Genomic DNA, 17,734 nt, shown 5'->3' with positions numbered 1-17,734 from the left:
ACATACATGCCTCCCATTAATAATAGTCATCATGATCGCTAATATATGCTGTTTGTACATGCAACATAAACATACAGCATCACATCTATGTATATAAAACAAATTAAGTGCTAGAAAAAACAAAGTTTAATCAATTCAGTGTAGAAATAATTACAAGGGTAAATTTTATCTTAGAAGAATGTATGCTATTATGTGTATATTTGCAACACTGGGCCTGGGAAGACTGTGTTTGTATAGTGATATATACAATGCTAGAGATATAAAACAGCCAGATACAAAACAGATCATGGTGGGAACCAGAGTTTCCTCAATTACAGAGATATAAAAAACTACATACAAGTATGACATGCAACCATGTACCAATTTTATGAAAAAGGTTTTGTTATCAAGGACCTAGCTAAACAAAGTTAGAAATGTTTAACACCATTGTAATGTGTGTGTTGATCAATTGCCCACAAATTATTGTAAATTATCTCATTGTGTATAACTATCTAATAATAGATGTGTAAGCAAATAGTGTCTGCTGCAGGGTGGGATTTTAATTACATTGTACCTATAGAAGCAACACACAGCTCACGGGAATCACTGCAATGGTGTGCTACGTTAGGCTCAAAGCCTTTAGGAAATGCCAAGCAATCTTCAACAATTTTCAAACAATCCCCAGAAATGCTGGAGCACTCCACTCTTACACCCAAAGTCTGACATGAGGTCAGAAGCCACAAAGGGAGAGGTTACTGTACACTAAACACATCACCAAGTGAACCATGTTACTACCACAGTTCAAAATGCACTGGAAGTGCCTCTGAGTCATATTCCTCAACTTGAAGAGTTTGGTTTTATATCCTAGAATCATCATTTTAATCCTTATACTGATTTTTCTTAGCTATAAAAATCAAATGTTAAGTGTTTTATGGTTACATGTAACAGCGAAGCAGAGCAGATTACTCAGACCTGTACAAGCTGTCTGGAGGTAAGATCAAACAGAAAACAGCGGATGTCTCAGAGACATCTCAAGGAGTATCCTCAAGACATAAGGGCTACAACATCCATTTTTTACTTGTAAAAACTGTATATGAAGTGGACTAACAAAAGGAAGGATAGCCCCATAAATATGGTTTTGCCATTTCTAGCGTGCTAATAGAACAAAGACATCCTATCAGGCAACTAAATCTCGCATCCAAATTGAAGAGGTATTTATTAAGTGCCAAATTCTGTAATACTGAACGACAAATATGAAATCAAACTTTCTTGGAAAATTCTACATCTTGACTTTCTCTTGTGTGGAGTTATGCTCTCTTCCCGTACTGGACCTCCAGTGATGAGATATGCAGGCTCGTTTAAGTGCATAGCACCAATCACAACCTCTTCACCTGAAGTAAGTACCAACAGCAACTTTTTGCCTGCTGTGCCATCTACTTGCCAGGTTGGTTTAAAAAATAAACCCTCATTTTACCTGTGGCTTACACAACTCTTGGACTCTATAAGCTACTTAAAATTACTAAGGTTCTTATTTTAATAGCTCTAAGGGGCAATGCATCAGTGTGCACAAGGGCATGTAGATTTTATACCTTTATAGTGGACAGACACAAGTGAAATTGTCCTGAACTTTAATCACTGCTTCATCAAAATACAGGGCTACAATTTCCCCTTCATTTTACATCAGATATCCTACCCACTGTAAAGTGGTGTAAACCTTCAAAGACCTTATTCACTTTCACTTTACAACATCTTAGATACTCAGGAGGACAGCACTCTTCTTGCAAATCCACTTGTACAGGGAGTGGCAGTTGTCAGGATGCATTTGCTTCAGTTTATAGGCAGCACATTTATTTTCTTTCTTGTGTTCTCTTATTGTGAAACTGCAGGAGTGAAACAACACACAGATACAAAGATCATTGAAAAAAATTCTTTGCATATACAAAGAATGAAACCACAAGGACTTTTTGTCTTTATACTGTCTTTCTTTTGATTCTCTGACATACAGACAGGTTTTATTTGTTCAGTAAGCTTCACCCTTTCTCTGTTCCCCTACTTGTTATGCAGCTGGAGGTAAAAGCTTACACAGCATAGGTACGTCCTAATAAAATTAGCGCCTTTTCTGAGAGCTGTCAAGGTATTTCACTTTTCAGCTGCAGGTATTGAGCAGAATTCTGTACTGAGAAAAATTAGAATGGGCTGAGCTGCCTACCTGGAGTATGGCCCTGATATTTCACTAGTACTTTCTCATGGTCTAATAGTGGAACAGCCTGGGCAGAGCAAGTGCAGAACATGTCACAGAAGCTAACACGGATGCATTCCAGAATGAACCTACCTGTGCCCTGGACGTTTGGGATCACGGAGCCATACCCATTTTCCTTTTTCCTCATCAAATTTTAATCCAGTCCAAACAAAGCCAGTGTCTTTATCCTTCAGTTTGCTTAAGAAGTCCTAGAGAGAGGTGTGACTTTTGAACTCTGATAATAATGACACTTCATAAAACTCCAGCACCAATAATGTATAGTGGCAATTAATATTTTAAAACCAGCAAGGCTTTTAACCCCAGAGATTCCAGATAATGTTTTCAACAAATCTAAAAGAAAAAAAAACCAACCAAACCAAATATATGGAAATTAGTTGTTCAGATTCTGAACTACACCCAGTACTGTGGCTAGTGATGGTAAGTGTAGCAACCAAGGCGCTAAACTTTGGCTCCTTGCTGGCCCCAGGACCATTCCACTAGTGCATTTGAGATGACTATCAGGCTGATCAGAATTACAGGAGCTGAAGGTTTCTCCTCTTTTTTTTCCCCACTACAAAGGAGGTGATCGTTTTGCCGGCTCACCCTCCTGGGTGCTCTAGAAGTAACTGTCTGAACCTGGTCACCTTTTAAGCAAAATCAGAAGCACAGAAGAGAACACTCACAAAAGAAACACACTACAAGTCAGGATTTGGTCCACAGAACTCTTTTTTTTCCTGTTACCGCAGATGTGGTACTGGTATTTAAAAATTTACAAAGTAGAGAGGAACAGCTCTATCCCCCAATGACAACAGCCTTTATGACAGCTTAGCTCTGTACAGGTTTGATTTGGAGTAAAACATGCAAGGATCCTTCAAATGCCAGCTGGTTCTTGCTGGAGGTAATCCCTAGGCATATCATTGCATCTATTTAAATGAAACGTAGGCTATTGGTCTTCTATTTGACACAAATATTTCTTAACATGCAGAAGCCAATCATCAAAGCACTTTCCATTGACAATGCCTTTTATGAGCATGTCTAGATTAGAAATGGCTTCTAAAAATATACGTGGAAAGCTATACTTTGATATATAGATTCACAAGGTATAAGCAAAAAGAATATTTAAATCACAGTGTGTTTTACAAGCTTACCATTTCAGTTGCATCCTCTATAATCAGGAGCTCGGATTTTTTTCCCAAGCAATACTTTCTGCTGTTCTCCCAGGTGGCAAGAGTTTTTGAGTAGAAATAACATTTTCCGTAATGCAGCTTCCAGTCAATGGGACAGAGTTCACATCTGGACTCTGAAGAGTTTGGGGTGAAGGGATTTTTGTCACTTTTTTTCTTTTACAACTGATATTATTATTATTGGCTCCTGCTTTTTCTTCAGCTTTTGAGTAAGAGTGTAAAGAAGCTTTAAACCAGGGGCAGAGCAGAAATTGTAATGGTACAGCTCATTTTAAGAAAGCACATTGTCACTGATTTACACTGGTAGTAAACATAGTCATTCTTTGCTTAAGGACCACTCTGCATCTTTAAAAATTTCAGAACTCTAAGTAATTGTACTAAATATTTTACATAATTGGGGTAAAAGCCATCAATAAAATCCCAGCTCTGCTGAAATCACTGGGAGTAGTACAATTCAATGGCATCCATGGAGAAATAACAAAGGCCTTCAGTACCACTGCTCTGGTTTTATTTCTTGCTTCAACTAAAATTTGCAAGGATGGAACTGTAAAATAGATCACTTTATACATCTTTATCAACATAAACATGCTTACTCTGGTATCTAAAGGTCAACTCCTTTGTGCAGGTGTTTATTTTTATATTAATCTTTTCAAAAGCTTCAAACCATTTATGTTACTATGAGCAAGACTTTATTTTCTTACCATTTGCATGCATGCATAAACCTTCCTTTAATGTAGTCAGTAAGCTGTTTTCATTAAGAACTTCCTCAAAGGTACTGTCACTTTCAGTAAAGTTTCCTCTGGACTCCCACACGCCACTTGATAGCAAGTCACCTGGACAAGAATCTCCAACAATTTAATGTAAACTCACAAGTGAACTGCATAGAAACACCATAGTATTTTTCTGTGTATAATAATAGGAGCTTGAAGTGGAAACTCAGATTGCTCGTTTGCCCTTCCAGCTCTCCTGTAAATGGTAGGTGGAGAACTGAGCATTAATTAATGAGTATACATTAAACAAACAGATGAGGTGACTGACTTCACAAAGACAGTGTAGAATCCTTTATCATCATGCTTTTGACAACACGGCATGCAACAGTTGTCTTTCAAATAACATGGTGGTTCCCCTGGTTTTCCAGTTCCTGAAATTTGTTGAGCTTGTTTCAGGAAAGAATGGGTTGATGTGAGAGAGCAGGACTTGCATCCAGAGAAAAGGAGAACGGGTGACTCTGGAGGATAGTAATTCCCAGAAGTGCTTCTGAACTCTCATTTTCTCTTAATGATTTTGACATACAAAGTGATTTTGATGTCCAGACAGAGACTGGAACATGGGGACTCCCAGGCCAAGATTTTCTAAAGAAAGAAGCTACAACATAGACTCCTTGATCAAGATGCAGATGCTTGTTGATGACAACCTAGAAACTTGTCCAGCTTGCTTGACCAGGGCAACTGCAACCATTTCTCCCTGATCTCTAAGTTTAGATGCTCAGGGATAACGACACACATCTCTGCTGGTTAGGTAAGCTCTGTATGCCTGTGATCGATGCTGGCAGTGACCCCATGCTTATGCACAAATCCCATGGACAATGCAAAAGCCACTTCTAGAAATTTAGGGGCACTCGTTTTTACTTCTGTTTAAAGAGGTCTTTTCCAACTATGTGTACTGTCTTCCAGCCTCCTATCTCACCCATCCTTGAAGTCCAGCTCACATTCCCATTGTACACACCAGGGAGGACCGGCTGAGACTTAAGGTAAGCAAAGCAGGGCATCAGGAGATGAAGACTGGCAGTGAGGATGAGGGAGACGAAGATAGCAGGGATTCCAGTTGTACCGTATACCTGGAGTGAGTTTTGTTTCATTACTACAAAAGTATTTTCAAGCTGGAAGATGGATGGCTGGATTCTCTGGCTAGAAACCTTGGTGGTTTGTTCAGTTTTGGAAAGGAATAGTAAGAACTCTTGGATTGGGGGGCTGGAAAGTGAGAAAGACTCCAGCCCGTTTCGTATGCCCCAAACATGCAACAATTCTGTGAAAGCTGCTGACCTGCTGCAGTGACTCCCACCTTCATGAGAAACACAGTAGTAGAAAGCATGAGTGGTCATATCGCCTATCAAAATAGCTTCTTTGCAAAACTTGTTTAATGTAAGGATTGATACCTGTTGTTTTCACAGGAATTAAAGCAAAACATTTCACATGGTCACTCACATTGCTGAATTAAGGTGATCACAACTCCCAGAAATACAACATTCAGAAATCCTGAGAGAGCAGCAAAATACCGCAAGCCTGAAGAATTAGAGAGACGTTCTGCAAGAAATAAGAGGGTTTTACAAACACAGCGTGAATTTCTACCAAGGGCATAATTCCAGGTTTCTCTAAACACCTTTCAGACAGAACATCCATCACTGTCACTTTGCTGCGTGCTTTGTCACAGTTACTTTTCCCTTTCTGGTTGCGTCCTGCATATATCAAGTGGTTCTTGCTTCTAATAAACTTTCATTTATGAAAACTTTTTTTGGTGCTTGAGTTTTCTTATGCTATGTTATTAAACAGCCAGTTAATTTGAGGTTTTGAGCGGCTACTGAACAGTTTCTGCTTCTCCATAGCAGGGAGACATCACCTGTAGCTACAATGAAGACTGTCAGATGTCACAGCAAGCACCTAAACATTGCTGAAGAAAACCTCACAAACTGGACAAACTGAAGTTTAACAGTTACAGACAAAAAGATGTATACAACATGTAAGAACAAAAATGAGGTTCGAGGGCTAGGGCTATGAGTACCAACACTATCGGTCAAGAAAGGACCAGTAGATTCTCTGAAAATTAAACTCTGTAACTCCAGGACCCTGATCAGCTTTATCACCTGTACACCAGATGTCAAGTCAAAGGCCTTTAGAAAAGTCCACATTATAATCTGGAGAGATTATTTTTTTTTGGTTGAGTCTTTGATGTTCAGCTAATCCCACCTGGAAAATTACTACAAAATGTTTGAAAAATTAAGTAGCAGTGCTTTAAACAGGGCTTCTTTGCAGACTGGATACTTGATTAAGATCAGGGACAAGTGGTACAAAAATTCGTTCCCTCACAACTGAAAGAAAATGACTTTTAATTAGAATCAGAAAAGCCCAGAAATGCACAGTCAAGGTGAATCTTCCTTCTGAATATTACCCAACAATCTTATAATTTATTCTTATATATATAAGTATATATATATTATATATATATATAACTCCTGCCATACCACTTCCTAGTGAAACTCACTGCTTCTGTTTGCTCACTCACTTTATTTCAGGATTTCCACATATCTTGCCTTAGAATCACAGAACTATGTAGGCTGGAAGGAATATCATGAGGTCCTTTAGGTCAGACTCCTGCTTAAGGTGAGTGAGGTTACAGGAGGTTAGAAACTGGCTGGACAAAGCCTTTAGTAAATATCTCCAAGGATGGGGATTCCACAGCCTTTCCAGGCTCCTGTCCTAGTGTTTGACCACCGCCACTGTAATAAAACTTTTCTCGTATCAAATTGTAATTTGCCATGTTTCAATTTGTCACTTTCAATGTGCATCTTTAAGAAGAGTTTGGTTCTGTCTTCTCTATGCTGTCCCATTTGGTAGTTAAAGAAAAAGGCAAAACTCCCTTCAGCCTTCTCAGAGCTGCACAAAGCCAATGTCTCGGCCTCTCCTGTGTCACTTCTTCAGCTCACTCGCTATTTTGGGAGCCCTCTGCTGGACTCATTCCAGCAGATTACCAGCACGCGTTTGGAAGAGCTAGTAATATAGTTAACATAGACTGCCGTACAGCAAAGTCCTTTAAAATAACAAAGGCATAAAAGATGTTCTGTGGTACCTGAAAGGAGTCCTTTGAGCAGGGAGAACAGTTAGACGTTTCCCAACTATGTGGGAAATCTCATGTTAATTTTTTCTTCCTAGTTTTCTAACATTAGTGTTTGCAGGAAATACTTTGTGAATGTTCTTCTAGAAAGACCAAGGCATAACACACAGTTCTCTTTGTCCAAACTTAACTTCATGGGGAAAAAAGATTTTACATGCAAACCTTCCACGAGTTAGGGTCCAGGAATAAAGTCAGAAAATAACAGAAGGATGACTTTCTGTTTCATGGAAATGGCCATTCTCAGAAGAGAAAAAAGGATGCCAAAATGCTGTACGTTGTAGAGAGCTTGTTCTCAAACTAATAAATAAGATCATGAAGTACCCCGTGGAAGAATCCTTTAAGAGCCGTTATGCTTCATATGCTGGCGGCCCAGATCACATGCGAATCAGCTGTTTGAAAATTTCTCTGCTTTTAAACTTACTTCAAAAATATAATGCATGGAGCAGTGTTTCAAATCATGGAATGAGTTGAACTTTGTGCTACAGGATAAACTCATTTCCACTAACACTTTCACTTCATGTCTCATTTCTAGCTGTCATCATTTTTGCACAGAGGTAAAACATCTTTTTTCCTCGTTTGTCTACTCAATCGTACTTGGCAAATGCTGTATCTGTGACTAGTCATCTTTAAATACTCAAACAGCTAATCCCCAAGTTTTTTATTTCCACCCTATTTAGGTGGCAAATATATGTAAACAGAATGCAGTACTTTTCACTAGCTATGCAAAATATTATGATTAGGCATCTGTGTGCATTTTCCTTCTTCCTTTGGGTGCTAAGCAGTGATTTTGACATAAAAAAAGGCGATTAAGATATCTGGGGTCTGATCTTACCTCTGCCAAGGCTTGTACAATGGCTAGCCAGCAAGCAAAGGAGTAACAGGGACTTGTTTAAATGCTCAGCCCGGTGCTCAGCTGGCCAGGGTGAGCTCTGGTAGCAGCCATACCGCAGCACTGACCACACAGCATGGGCTAACAGCTCAGCACCTGCCCAGCTCCTCAAGACAGCTCTGCAGCTTGCACCACTGGCAAGATGGGATGGGACTGCAGGGGGGAAGGGGAGCCCTGCATTGTGCTCTTCCTCTTGTGCTACATGAACTGCCGCAGATATTGCACTAGGCTATGCCAACAAGGCATTGCAACTCCAGCAGATATACTTCTGTATTCTGTATGTGTATCATGCTACCACGACTAGCCTGTGCCTGGTCTAAAGCTAGCTCACACCCTGCACTGCAAGCAGAGACCCAGCTTGCAGCCCGCTGTTCGACAAGCTGAATGGAAGCACTGTTCTCCGCAGTCGCTTACCCGCAGTCTTTCTGCTGCCCTGTCATGTCGCGCTACCCAGCCAAGCAGGTAGATGAAGATAAAGCATTTTAAACCTGGCATTGCCGCTGTGTGCGCTGCGTGTTTGTGGTCCCATACTATTCTATGTGCCACATCTGCTTAGTCTGACTTTCTGCTTCTTTGAAATGGAGATATTCAATTTACTCTATTACAGCTAAGTTTTGTGCATGTTGACAAGCATTTTAAAGACCAGTGAAAGGTCTTAGTTAAATTAGCTTTTATGATCAGTTTTCTCATTTTTTTTCTCAATTTTGCTGGTTCTGTACCTTTACTGCAGTTGGGAACACACTTTCGGGTAAGTCGTAATAATAGACAAACTGGTGCAATTTACATCAGTAAAACACAACTTATCCTGCCATACTGAATAACTGAGGTTGGCTTTTACTTTTCTTCTACTCAAAATTGTTCTTACATAAAACTTAGCCAGGATTTCTCAGGAACCAATCATCATAGCTAATTAACTGTTTGGAAACTGGATGTCTAATTTCTCTGAGGACTTGGTATTTACGGTCTGAGAAGCTCTTACTTGGGACACAAAAGAAATAAAGGTTAGCAAAGGTGAGCTCCACCATATATCTTTGTACTGTCTCCGCTGATGGTCCTGACACTTTTGACAAAATCCCCAGAAGCCATTGAAGAAGATTACTGGACAGTAAATTCCTGTCTTACAGTTTTCATTTAAATTATTCTGAAATTCTTTTTAGCTGTGATTCCTGAAAACAAAGCCAAGCAAAAAAACCCCAACCAACCAACCAAACAAACAAAACCCCAACCCCAGAGAAAACTTCAATGGCTAATGAGCTGAGACCGCTGTCAAACTTGCTGCCAGCTACTGCCTCATGTTTTCCTCATACACTTGTCTCCCAGTCTCCGTTTTGTACTGGCACTGTCAGCATGAGTACGCCAAGCCTCCTGGTACTATTAGTACTGCATTTTATCTACTATCCATCATATTTCTCTGTATACTGCCATATATCATTGGCAACTTCCGTAGCACCAGCTAAAATTTTGGCAGACTGGGTTTTTTTTATGATAACTCAAAGATGAGATTTGTTATTTACAGCACCAGTCTGAAGGCTGACCATAAACACTTAAATGCTCACCTGCATTGGGGCTTTTCTTCTTTGTTTTGAAATGAAGTTCTGTGTAACCATCTTCATTCTCCATCTCAAGGGGGTTTTAGCACTTCTTCCTATTTGAATCTAAATGTCACAGCAGGCTAGGAAATGCTTCAAGTAAGCGTGGTAAACAGGAAGGGGACAGTGGATGACCATTTGTGCTTTTAGCTGAAGCCACGCAGTAGCAGGACTGTGAGAAGGAACTTAACAGTACAAACTGCACAGAACAGCAAACTCTTTTTCTCTTCTTTTTCACTTCCTCCGTCTCTCTCTGACAAACTCTCCTAACACTGTATTTTCTCCAATGCAATATCACGGTCCTCACATCCAGTCTTTCAATGCACACACACTCCTGCATGTGAGAGAACAGATTTGAGCCCCTCTAGCCCATTTCACGGGATTGATGGATTTTTCTCATTTACCTTACATTAAAATCAACTGTGTCAACTCCATGTGTTTCTCAAATGCTGGGAACTTCTTGCTTTAGCAAAAGAAGATTGTGTGCCTATGTCTCAGTAAATAGCTGCAAAGGGCATTTAAATACATGTATTGATCCTTGGTTCGGCTTTGTGCCTGTCCGTTTGAGCCACTGTTCATTGATTTGAGCAACATGATGCCTTTCTTTAAATGGAGACTTTTGTGGCATGGAACTACTGATGCAGATCTATTCAAACTTTGCCGTCTGCAACATTCCTGTTGCACTTCTAAAGGACAAGCCTGGGCTTTTCCTGTCAGCAGAGAGTCATTTACTTTTAAAAATACTGTGCAAGGTCTTTTCCAAAAAAATGAAGCTGGGGATTCTAGCAAGTTCTCGGTGATCTTTTAAGTGCTAGTCTGCAATATTTCTTTCTGAAAAATGAAGATTCAGTAGAATGTTGAAGGTTTTTTTCTCTGAAATGGTTATAATGACTTCTGTCTGCTGTCAAATTCACTGGGTTTCACCAAGGTTTTCTTTGGGTCAGGACTTCACCTTTAATGTGTCTGTATAGTGTCTAGTGGTGATACATCATGGGATACATAGACTATCGCGTCATTAGCTGTAGCATGCAATTAAATACCTAGTGTCCTAAACACCTGTTTGGAGGAATATAAACACATCCAGAGCACTATACAGAAATTATTTATTGGTTTCTTAAACAAAACCTCTCTGGTTATTAGGAATGTTCATTTAAGCTTGAAAACCAAAGTGACTTTACCTGGGATTTTATATTGCAGCTAGTACCTGGAAGCCAGGCTCAAGCTGTATGCAGTACAACCACATACAGCAAAAAAACTGAACTCCAAGAGAAGTATTTCAAACATAAACATACTACTTGAGGCTGATGGATCAGTATAAAACAAAAGGTGCTGGGTGACTGTCCTGATTTTGGCTGGGATAAAGTTAATTTTCTTCTTAGTAGCTGGTACAGTGCTATGTTTTGGATCTGCTGCGAGAATACTGTTGATAACACTCTGACGTTTTAGTTGTTGCTGAGTAGTGTTTACTCCAAGTCAAGGAGTAAACTTTTCAGTTTCACATGCTCTGCCAGTGAGCAGGTGGACATGAAGCTGGGAGAGAGCAGAGCCAGGACAGCTGACCTGACCTAGCCAAGGGGATATTCCATACCATAGAACGTCATGCTCGGTGTATAGACTGGGGGGAGCTGGCCAGAGACTGCCCATAGCTGCTCGGGGACTGGCTGGGCATCAGTCAGTGGGTGGTGGGCAGCTGTATTCTGTATCACTTGTGGGTTTTTTTCCTTGGCTTTTATTCTCTCTTTCCCTCTCCTCTTCATTACAGTTATTTGTTGGTGTTGTTATTACTTTATTTTAATTATTAAACTGTTCTTACCTCAGCCCATGGGTTTTACCTTTTTCCAGTTGTCCTCCCCATCCCATTGGGAGTGGAGGGGTGGAGTGAGCAAGGGGCTGAGTGGTACTTAGTTGCTGAATGGGGTTAAACTGCAACAGTGGCCAACAATTATATTCTGTTCCTACAAGGTGGTAGTATTTACTATGCAGCATCACAGTGCTTAATAACTCTCCTGTACCTGGTGCAGGCAAACCCTTGCAGTGTTACCAGCTTTCTGAATCGTTTTCTCAGCTGGCGCTTGGAAGGCAGGGTTTGAATATGGAGTTTTTAACGCTCTGGACTGATTTACATGCTCTGAGCTACAGCTTTGAAGTTAACCTGGTGCAACAGCTGGTCAAATAAAAGACAACTCCAAACAAGCCTTGCTTCACTTAACACACTTACACTGTTCTGCATCCATCCCCAGAGCGGACACATGGGACTTACAGGACCCACACTGCAGCAGGTTTATCCTGAAGGCCTGCAGCCCACGGAGAACCAGCACTGGGGCAGGGGAACACTGTGAAGAGGAAGAAGCAGCAAAGAGGAGCTGTTACGGACTGACCTCACAGCCCCCCTTCCCCTGCGCTGCTCAAGGTAGTCGTGTGATCAAGGTGCTCAAGGTGATGAGGGTCGCGAAGTCAGGAATAAAACAGTGAAGCTGAGCCTGGGAAGAGGGAGTAGGAGGAAGGTCTTGCTTTGATCTTTTTATCTTCATTTCTCACTATCCAAATCTATTTTAACTTGAAATAAATAATTCACTTTCCCAAAGTCAAATCTGTTTTGCCCATGGTGGTGGCTGGTAAGTGATCTCTCTGCCTTTACTGTGACCCACCCGCTTTTTTGTCTTATTTTCTCCGTTGTCCTGTGGAGGAGCGGGAATGAGAGAGCGGCTGGGTGGGCATCTGGCAGCCAGCCAAAGTCAACCCACCACAATCATCTTACCAGTCTGTATTATTTTTGATTGATTTTTCTTCTTTCTCGTGTCTATTTGCTAAGCTGCATAAAGCTCTAGCAAATCAAAGGCAGTGGATCCTGTGGTTGTCTCAGGAAGCTCTTCAAAAGATTCACACAACCTCACCCATGGGAATAATGACAGATACTGATTCCTAGGTGGATTATCCTTCTGCATGAATACAAACCAGTTTTAAAAAGTCATGAGCCTGGTAAATAAACTGCTTGAATGTTATAGTCTTTTGTTTCACTTGTCCTAAATACTCTTTACACTCTCAGATTATTTTTTAAAAGTTTGTAGTAGAAGTGAAAATATATTAGTATATCTACACATGAAGATCACAGAAAGCTCATCCAGGGAAAGGAAAAACAGCATTTCAGGCTAAAAAGAATAACACACCACCACTCACCTCAAATTAAGCGAGTAATCGATGCATCCAGTAATGATACAGCCAATTAAAAGACATACTAAATCCTATGTGGCAGCAAAACTATGTAGCAGCTGCTCTTTGAGCAGCTTTTCTTATTGCAGTATTTTCAAGGATCTGGGGTTTTGACATCAGTCTACAAAGGATGATGTTATTATTAATCTTGATCTTGTGTACTGCAGCAACGCCATCCTGGCACAGAGAGTACCATACAATTGTGTGAAAAGATGGCGATTTTTACCGTGTCAAAGCTTATTAGCTGCTTCTACAAAGATATGCCAAAGAGATGGATACAGAAGGAAAATGGAGGAGCATGGAGTACACAAGAAGGGTAAACTAACAATGCTGTGCCTGATGGGTGGTGATCTCTTAGCAATATCTGTTAAGTTCTTACTGAGGTTTTAGCTCCACACTAGCAGGGGGTAGCTTTGGGAAAGTACCAGAGGGAAGTCAAGGAGTAAGATATTTACAGGCAGTGTTTCCCAACTGTGGCTGAGGCTGGAGGGAAAAACACAAAGCTGTTCATTAAATAAGTTAGTAAGTTAGTAAGTTAAGCTCAAGGTTGTTCACAGGGTTGACAGTAGAACCTGATACTAATGAATGGAAGATTCATTATTCAACTTACAAGAATGAAGGTAAGTGACAGTCACAAGCGTGGAAAAAGTAGAGTGCTGTCTCAACACAAGGATGAAGTGTGTAACTTGGCCCCAAACACCAAGCCAGGGGAGCAGTCCAGGAAAATGTAGGCATGTTTATATTTAAATACAAGTGTCCACATGGAATTTTTTGAGTTACGGGTGTACCTTACAGTTAATGTGCATGGTTTTTTACAAGATCACAAACCTAGTTCCACTTATTTTTGCCTGCTCAGAGAACTGGCTTCATCTTTCTTTCATCCTGCTTCTTGCTTCTCAAACAGACCTCACACTGCACATTTTATTTCGGCAGAAAGAAAACTTCAAAGCCACTTACATGCATATATAAAATGCTATATCATTTCCTTTTCTTTTGTGAAGTCCAATATATGCTTCTAACCGAAAACATGAGCTTTTAAACTGAATTCTGGGAAAGGCAAATAGGCATCCTTTCTTGGCACAGTGTTTTGAATCCAAGTCAAAAACACTTGGATTTTTTTCTTTATTTTAGAAGTATATTTATATTCCTTTTACTGAGACGATAGATCCAGAGGATGCTGGCGGAGCTAAACAACCAGGCAAAAAAAGGCTATGAACAGCAACAGGACAGCCTACAGAAAGGTAGGGGTTGAAATGAAGTAGAAAGAGAGGACCATAAATTCTATACATCGAATATGAAAACACAGTAAAGCAAAACAAGAAAGAGACTGAGGAGCAGTTTGCAAGAAACATAAAAATAATGAAAATCCCTTTCTTCAGGAGCAGGGATCATATGAAAAGGTCTGTAAGGCAATAGACGATCAGCTTATAAAGAAGGGCACACGGCGGGGGTGGGGGGAAATCAGTGCCTTTTTGCATGCATGTTTGCTGTGGAGGAACTTGGGGAGGTTTCCATACTAGAATCTTCTTCATGGGTGACATGTGAGAGGGTGTCTCAATTCAGAGGGTCAGTGCAAGAGGTTATGAAACAAACTGCAGAATCAATAGGCCCCAATGGGTAAGGTCAGATGTTATTCATCCAAGACCTCTAAAAGAATTCAGCAAGCAGACAGCCAGGTGGCTAAGAGTAGTGTGCCACTTGCTTAGAAATTTCCTGGTGTCAGGTGAGTCTAGTTTGTAAACGTCTCAAAGGAGATCTGGAGTATTTCCCATCAGTAAATTTGATCTTTATACTGGAAAAACCTCACCCAAAACCCCAAACTCAAATAAAGAAATTAATTTGTCATCATGTGCCTAAATATGTTTACTAGTGAAAGACATTTAGAGGGAAATCATGTCTCACACATCCAAGGTATTCCTTGAAGAGTAATTCTAAACTCCTAAAGTTCATTTTCTCTCTGAAAAGGAAAATCTCCATAGCATGAGATTTCAGTGGTGGTCAGTTTTGACTTGAAAAGAGAACACTTCTTCCAATAGTCTAAAACAGCTTCACCATAAAAATAGACATTTTATCAGCTTTCAGTTTTCTGTCTCATATTGTCCATTTGCAAAAGGGTTCAAAACCCACTGCATAAACCATCTTCTAAAATGGAAAATTATAGAGCTGCTCTAATGGTATTTTAGTCTCCACCAGGAAAACAATGAAACAATCTCCCAGTCCAGACCTTTGGCGTTACAATTATACTTTTTGTCTTGAACTACCTTTTTTTTGTGCATACACTTGAAGGTACTGACTTCCTGTAAGGCGTTCTTGAATTCACAGCTCTTAATACAGGATATTTATTTTTTTCCCATAATGAAAGGACACGATTTTTTACACATTACCAATTACCTGCTTTCCTTAATGCATTCTACTTGCAAAAGAAGAATCTGATTTTAAAATCCTTTCTTTCTTGCAGGGAAAGTACATATGAAAACAGAATTGAATACTGTCTGTCAGGGCAGAGTATTAATTTAAGCCTTCTTTCCAAATAAAGAGTTGATTAAATTAGTTTGAATTAGTTTGCATAACACTACAGCTGTTTAATATAGATATTATATTAATTATATTCATTGTATCCATTGTATTAATTATATTAATCTGCTTCTCTTAGCAAATGCTGTAACAATCTTCTGAGTCTTCATGGCTTCTTGTCTGCCTTCTCAGCCCTTTCTTTTTCCCTTTATCACACCGTTAAATTTTTTTAACAAAAAAAAAATGTAAAACACAGCTAGTTGCAAGAGCTACCTAATGCTTTTGCTCAAATTTTCCATGGTTATAGGACTTCCATAAAGAGCAATGGCAGGCTGCAGCCAAGGGGATCAATCTGAAACTGGAGAGACAAATATCAGCCAAGGGAGAGCAAGGACATGAGTTGCGAGACTGCAGCTCCCAGAGAGTGTCTAGGGAGATCAAGCAGATATTTTTTGACATCAAACTGAGCAGCACACTACTTTGACACTGGGATGCTAATGAATTCTTGATTTGTATCAATGAAACTTCAGCAGTGATGATGAAAAAAAAATTTTTCTTCATCAGAAGGTTGTGAGCTGATTGAGGTCTATCATTGCAGCTCTTAGCAAAACAGCAATATGGTCAGTGTTGCCATTATATCTAAAAGGATAAGAGTAAACAAATGGACATGTTGCATAGTATACCAAGAAAAAAAATATATCCTGTTATGTTGCAAATAGGCTTAGGCTGATTAGACTTCATATTCTCAGCAAGATGTCTCTATTTGCTTAGCTTTTTGTATTATCTGAAAATAAATTTTAATGAGGTTTTTATTATTAGGTTTACAGTAGCTCAGGATAGTATTTCTGTGTAATGAGCCAATATATCCAGTCACAGTTTTTTCAGAAAAAAATTAAGGGAGGAAATTTACCTGCACTGTTTATTCAGCATGCAGAACACAGTGTGTAGTTATGTAAAAGTACACTTACACCAAAAAGATCTGCATTAAGACTTTGAGGGCAAGCTTAATTCTAGATTTTGCTATTTTTCATGTGCAAATTTCTCAACACTGGCTAGTATTCTTTTTATACTTTTGTACATTTTCATAGTTTTTTGTAACAGAAACAAATGCTTCAAGCTCTATCCCCTTCCATACAGCTCCTCCATGAATTTATGAAGATCTTTCCCTGAGTGTTGTCAGCTCTGATCTCTCTGCACATCAGCCTCTAGTATAGGCAGCCAGTAGAAGTTACATCGGCCTGGAATTAAAATGCTGCTTCATTTATTACTAAAATTACCAAATGACAAATGACAGAACAGAAATGCTCAATCAATGCTATTTGGTCACACACTAAAATGTCACTACAACATATTGTCATTTCATTGAAGAAGAAATTTTCCCAGCACAGAAATTCTCAGCGAGCCCAAGGTTTGCTCCTTAACAAGTTTGCTGCATAAAGCTTTGTATTTCATTAATTGTCTTATCAAATCAGGGCCTAAGAGATTGATCCTATTCAAAAGTATTCAGAAATATGGCTAACAGAGGTGGTTGGGAACTAAATTTTTTAGAAAGGAAACTTTCCATGGATACTTCCAAAATTACCCTTTTCCCCTTCTAATTCAATTAGCTTTGGTCATTAGCTGAAGTTTCAGACAAGTGTTTTATCTTTTCATATTACTGCCACAAACACAAGCAAGTTCCCCAGCGTGTGTGTTACTGTGGTTAACACACAGAATAAAGCTTCACACAGGAATTCACGAGGCCTCTGCTGACGTTTACAGTAATTTTCCATTATAAATATAATTTGTGTATTTGTTTATGGCCTTATAATGTGTGCACCTAGTCTTTGAAATTCAGCAATTATATTAAGAAATACCTGAGGGTGGGTAATAAGTGCTTCTAGATCTGACCAATTCAACTTCAGGAAAATGAAAAGAACATTTAAAATAAGAATTTCCTTCACAGCACCACTGGCAGTATGCATAAGTTGTCAGTTCTCTGAGAACACGTCGCCTATGCTGAATTTATGCCTCATTTAATTGCTTTTGATGGAATCAAATTTGCACCAGGCCTCCTGTAAGACAAAGCCAGTCTCAGTGTTGTCATTTTAATGCTATCATCCTGCCCTGCAGGTTTCTTTGAAGAGTAAAGCATTTCTTCTGGTTTTGGCAACAGTTAACACAACGTGCAGATGCACCATTCCTGTGCTTGCACAGAGGTCTGAAGCATCACATCACTGATGGGATGTGACTTCTGGTAAGT

The 17,734-nt window shown here is 39.6% G+C and overlaps 1 protein-coding gene across 4 annotated transcripts; it reads right to left on the bottom strand.

The window, feature by feature from the left end:
* Positions 1-1,171: 1,171 nt before the first annotated feature.
* On the bottom strand, positions 1,172-11,135 carry LOC308065590 (killer cell lectin-like receptor subfamily F member 1). 4 transcript variants are annotated; one of them, XM_080391665.1, is made up of 6 exons: positions 9,736-11,135; positions 5,607-5,705; positions 4,104-4,247; positions 3,367-3,518; positions 2,312-2,427; positions 1,172-1,859 (listed from the first exon to the last, which is right to left on the bottom strand). In XM_080391665.1, exons 1-6 carry the CDS (start codon positions 9,797-9,799, stop codon positions 1,730-1,732), a joined length of 705 nt encoding a protein of 234 aa, XP_080247791.1. In that variant the 5' UTR covers positions 9,800-11,135; the 3' UTR covers positions 1,172-1,729. The 4 variants fall into 4 exon arrangements, with proteins under 4 accessions (XP_080247791.1, XP_080247792.1, XP_080247793.1 ...); XM_080391666.1 differs by having other exon boundaries at positions 4,104-4,235; positions 9,736-11,125; XM_080391667.1 differs by lacking the exon at positions 5,607-5,705 and having other exon boundaries at positions 9,736-11,133.
* Positions 11,136-17,734: the final 6,599 nt, after the last annotated feature.

The sequence above is a fragment of the Falco punctatus genome (assembly GCF_963210335.1).
Source record: "Falco punctatus genome assembly, chromosome: 6".
Taxonomy (NCBI): Eukaryota; Metazoa; Chordata; class Aves; order Falconiformes; family Falconidae; genus Falco; species Falco punctatus.
Note: the sequence above shows the minus strand (reverse complement) of the source record. Positions and strands in the feature narration are given on the sequence as shown.

What these genes read in the sequence shown, in the direction of transcription:
- LOC308065590 (XM_080391665.1), bottom strand. Translation starts at nt 9,799, where the DNA reads ATGGAGAATGAAGATGGTTACACAGAACTTCATTTCAAAACAAAGAAG. An exon ending in GATCACCTTAATTCAGCAAT is followed by an intron (nt 4,248 to 5,606) that starts GTGAGTGACCAT and finishes AAATTGTTGGAG; the next exon opens with ATTCTTGTCCAGGTGACTTG. An exon ending in TTTATGCATGCATGCAAATG is followed by an intron (nt 3,519 to 4,103) that starts GTAAGAAAATAA and finishes CAAACTCTTCAG; the next exon opens with AGTCCAGATGTGAACTCTGT.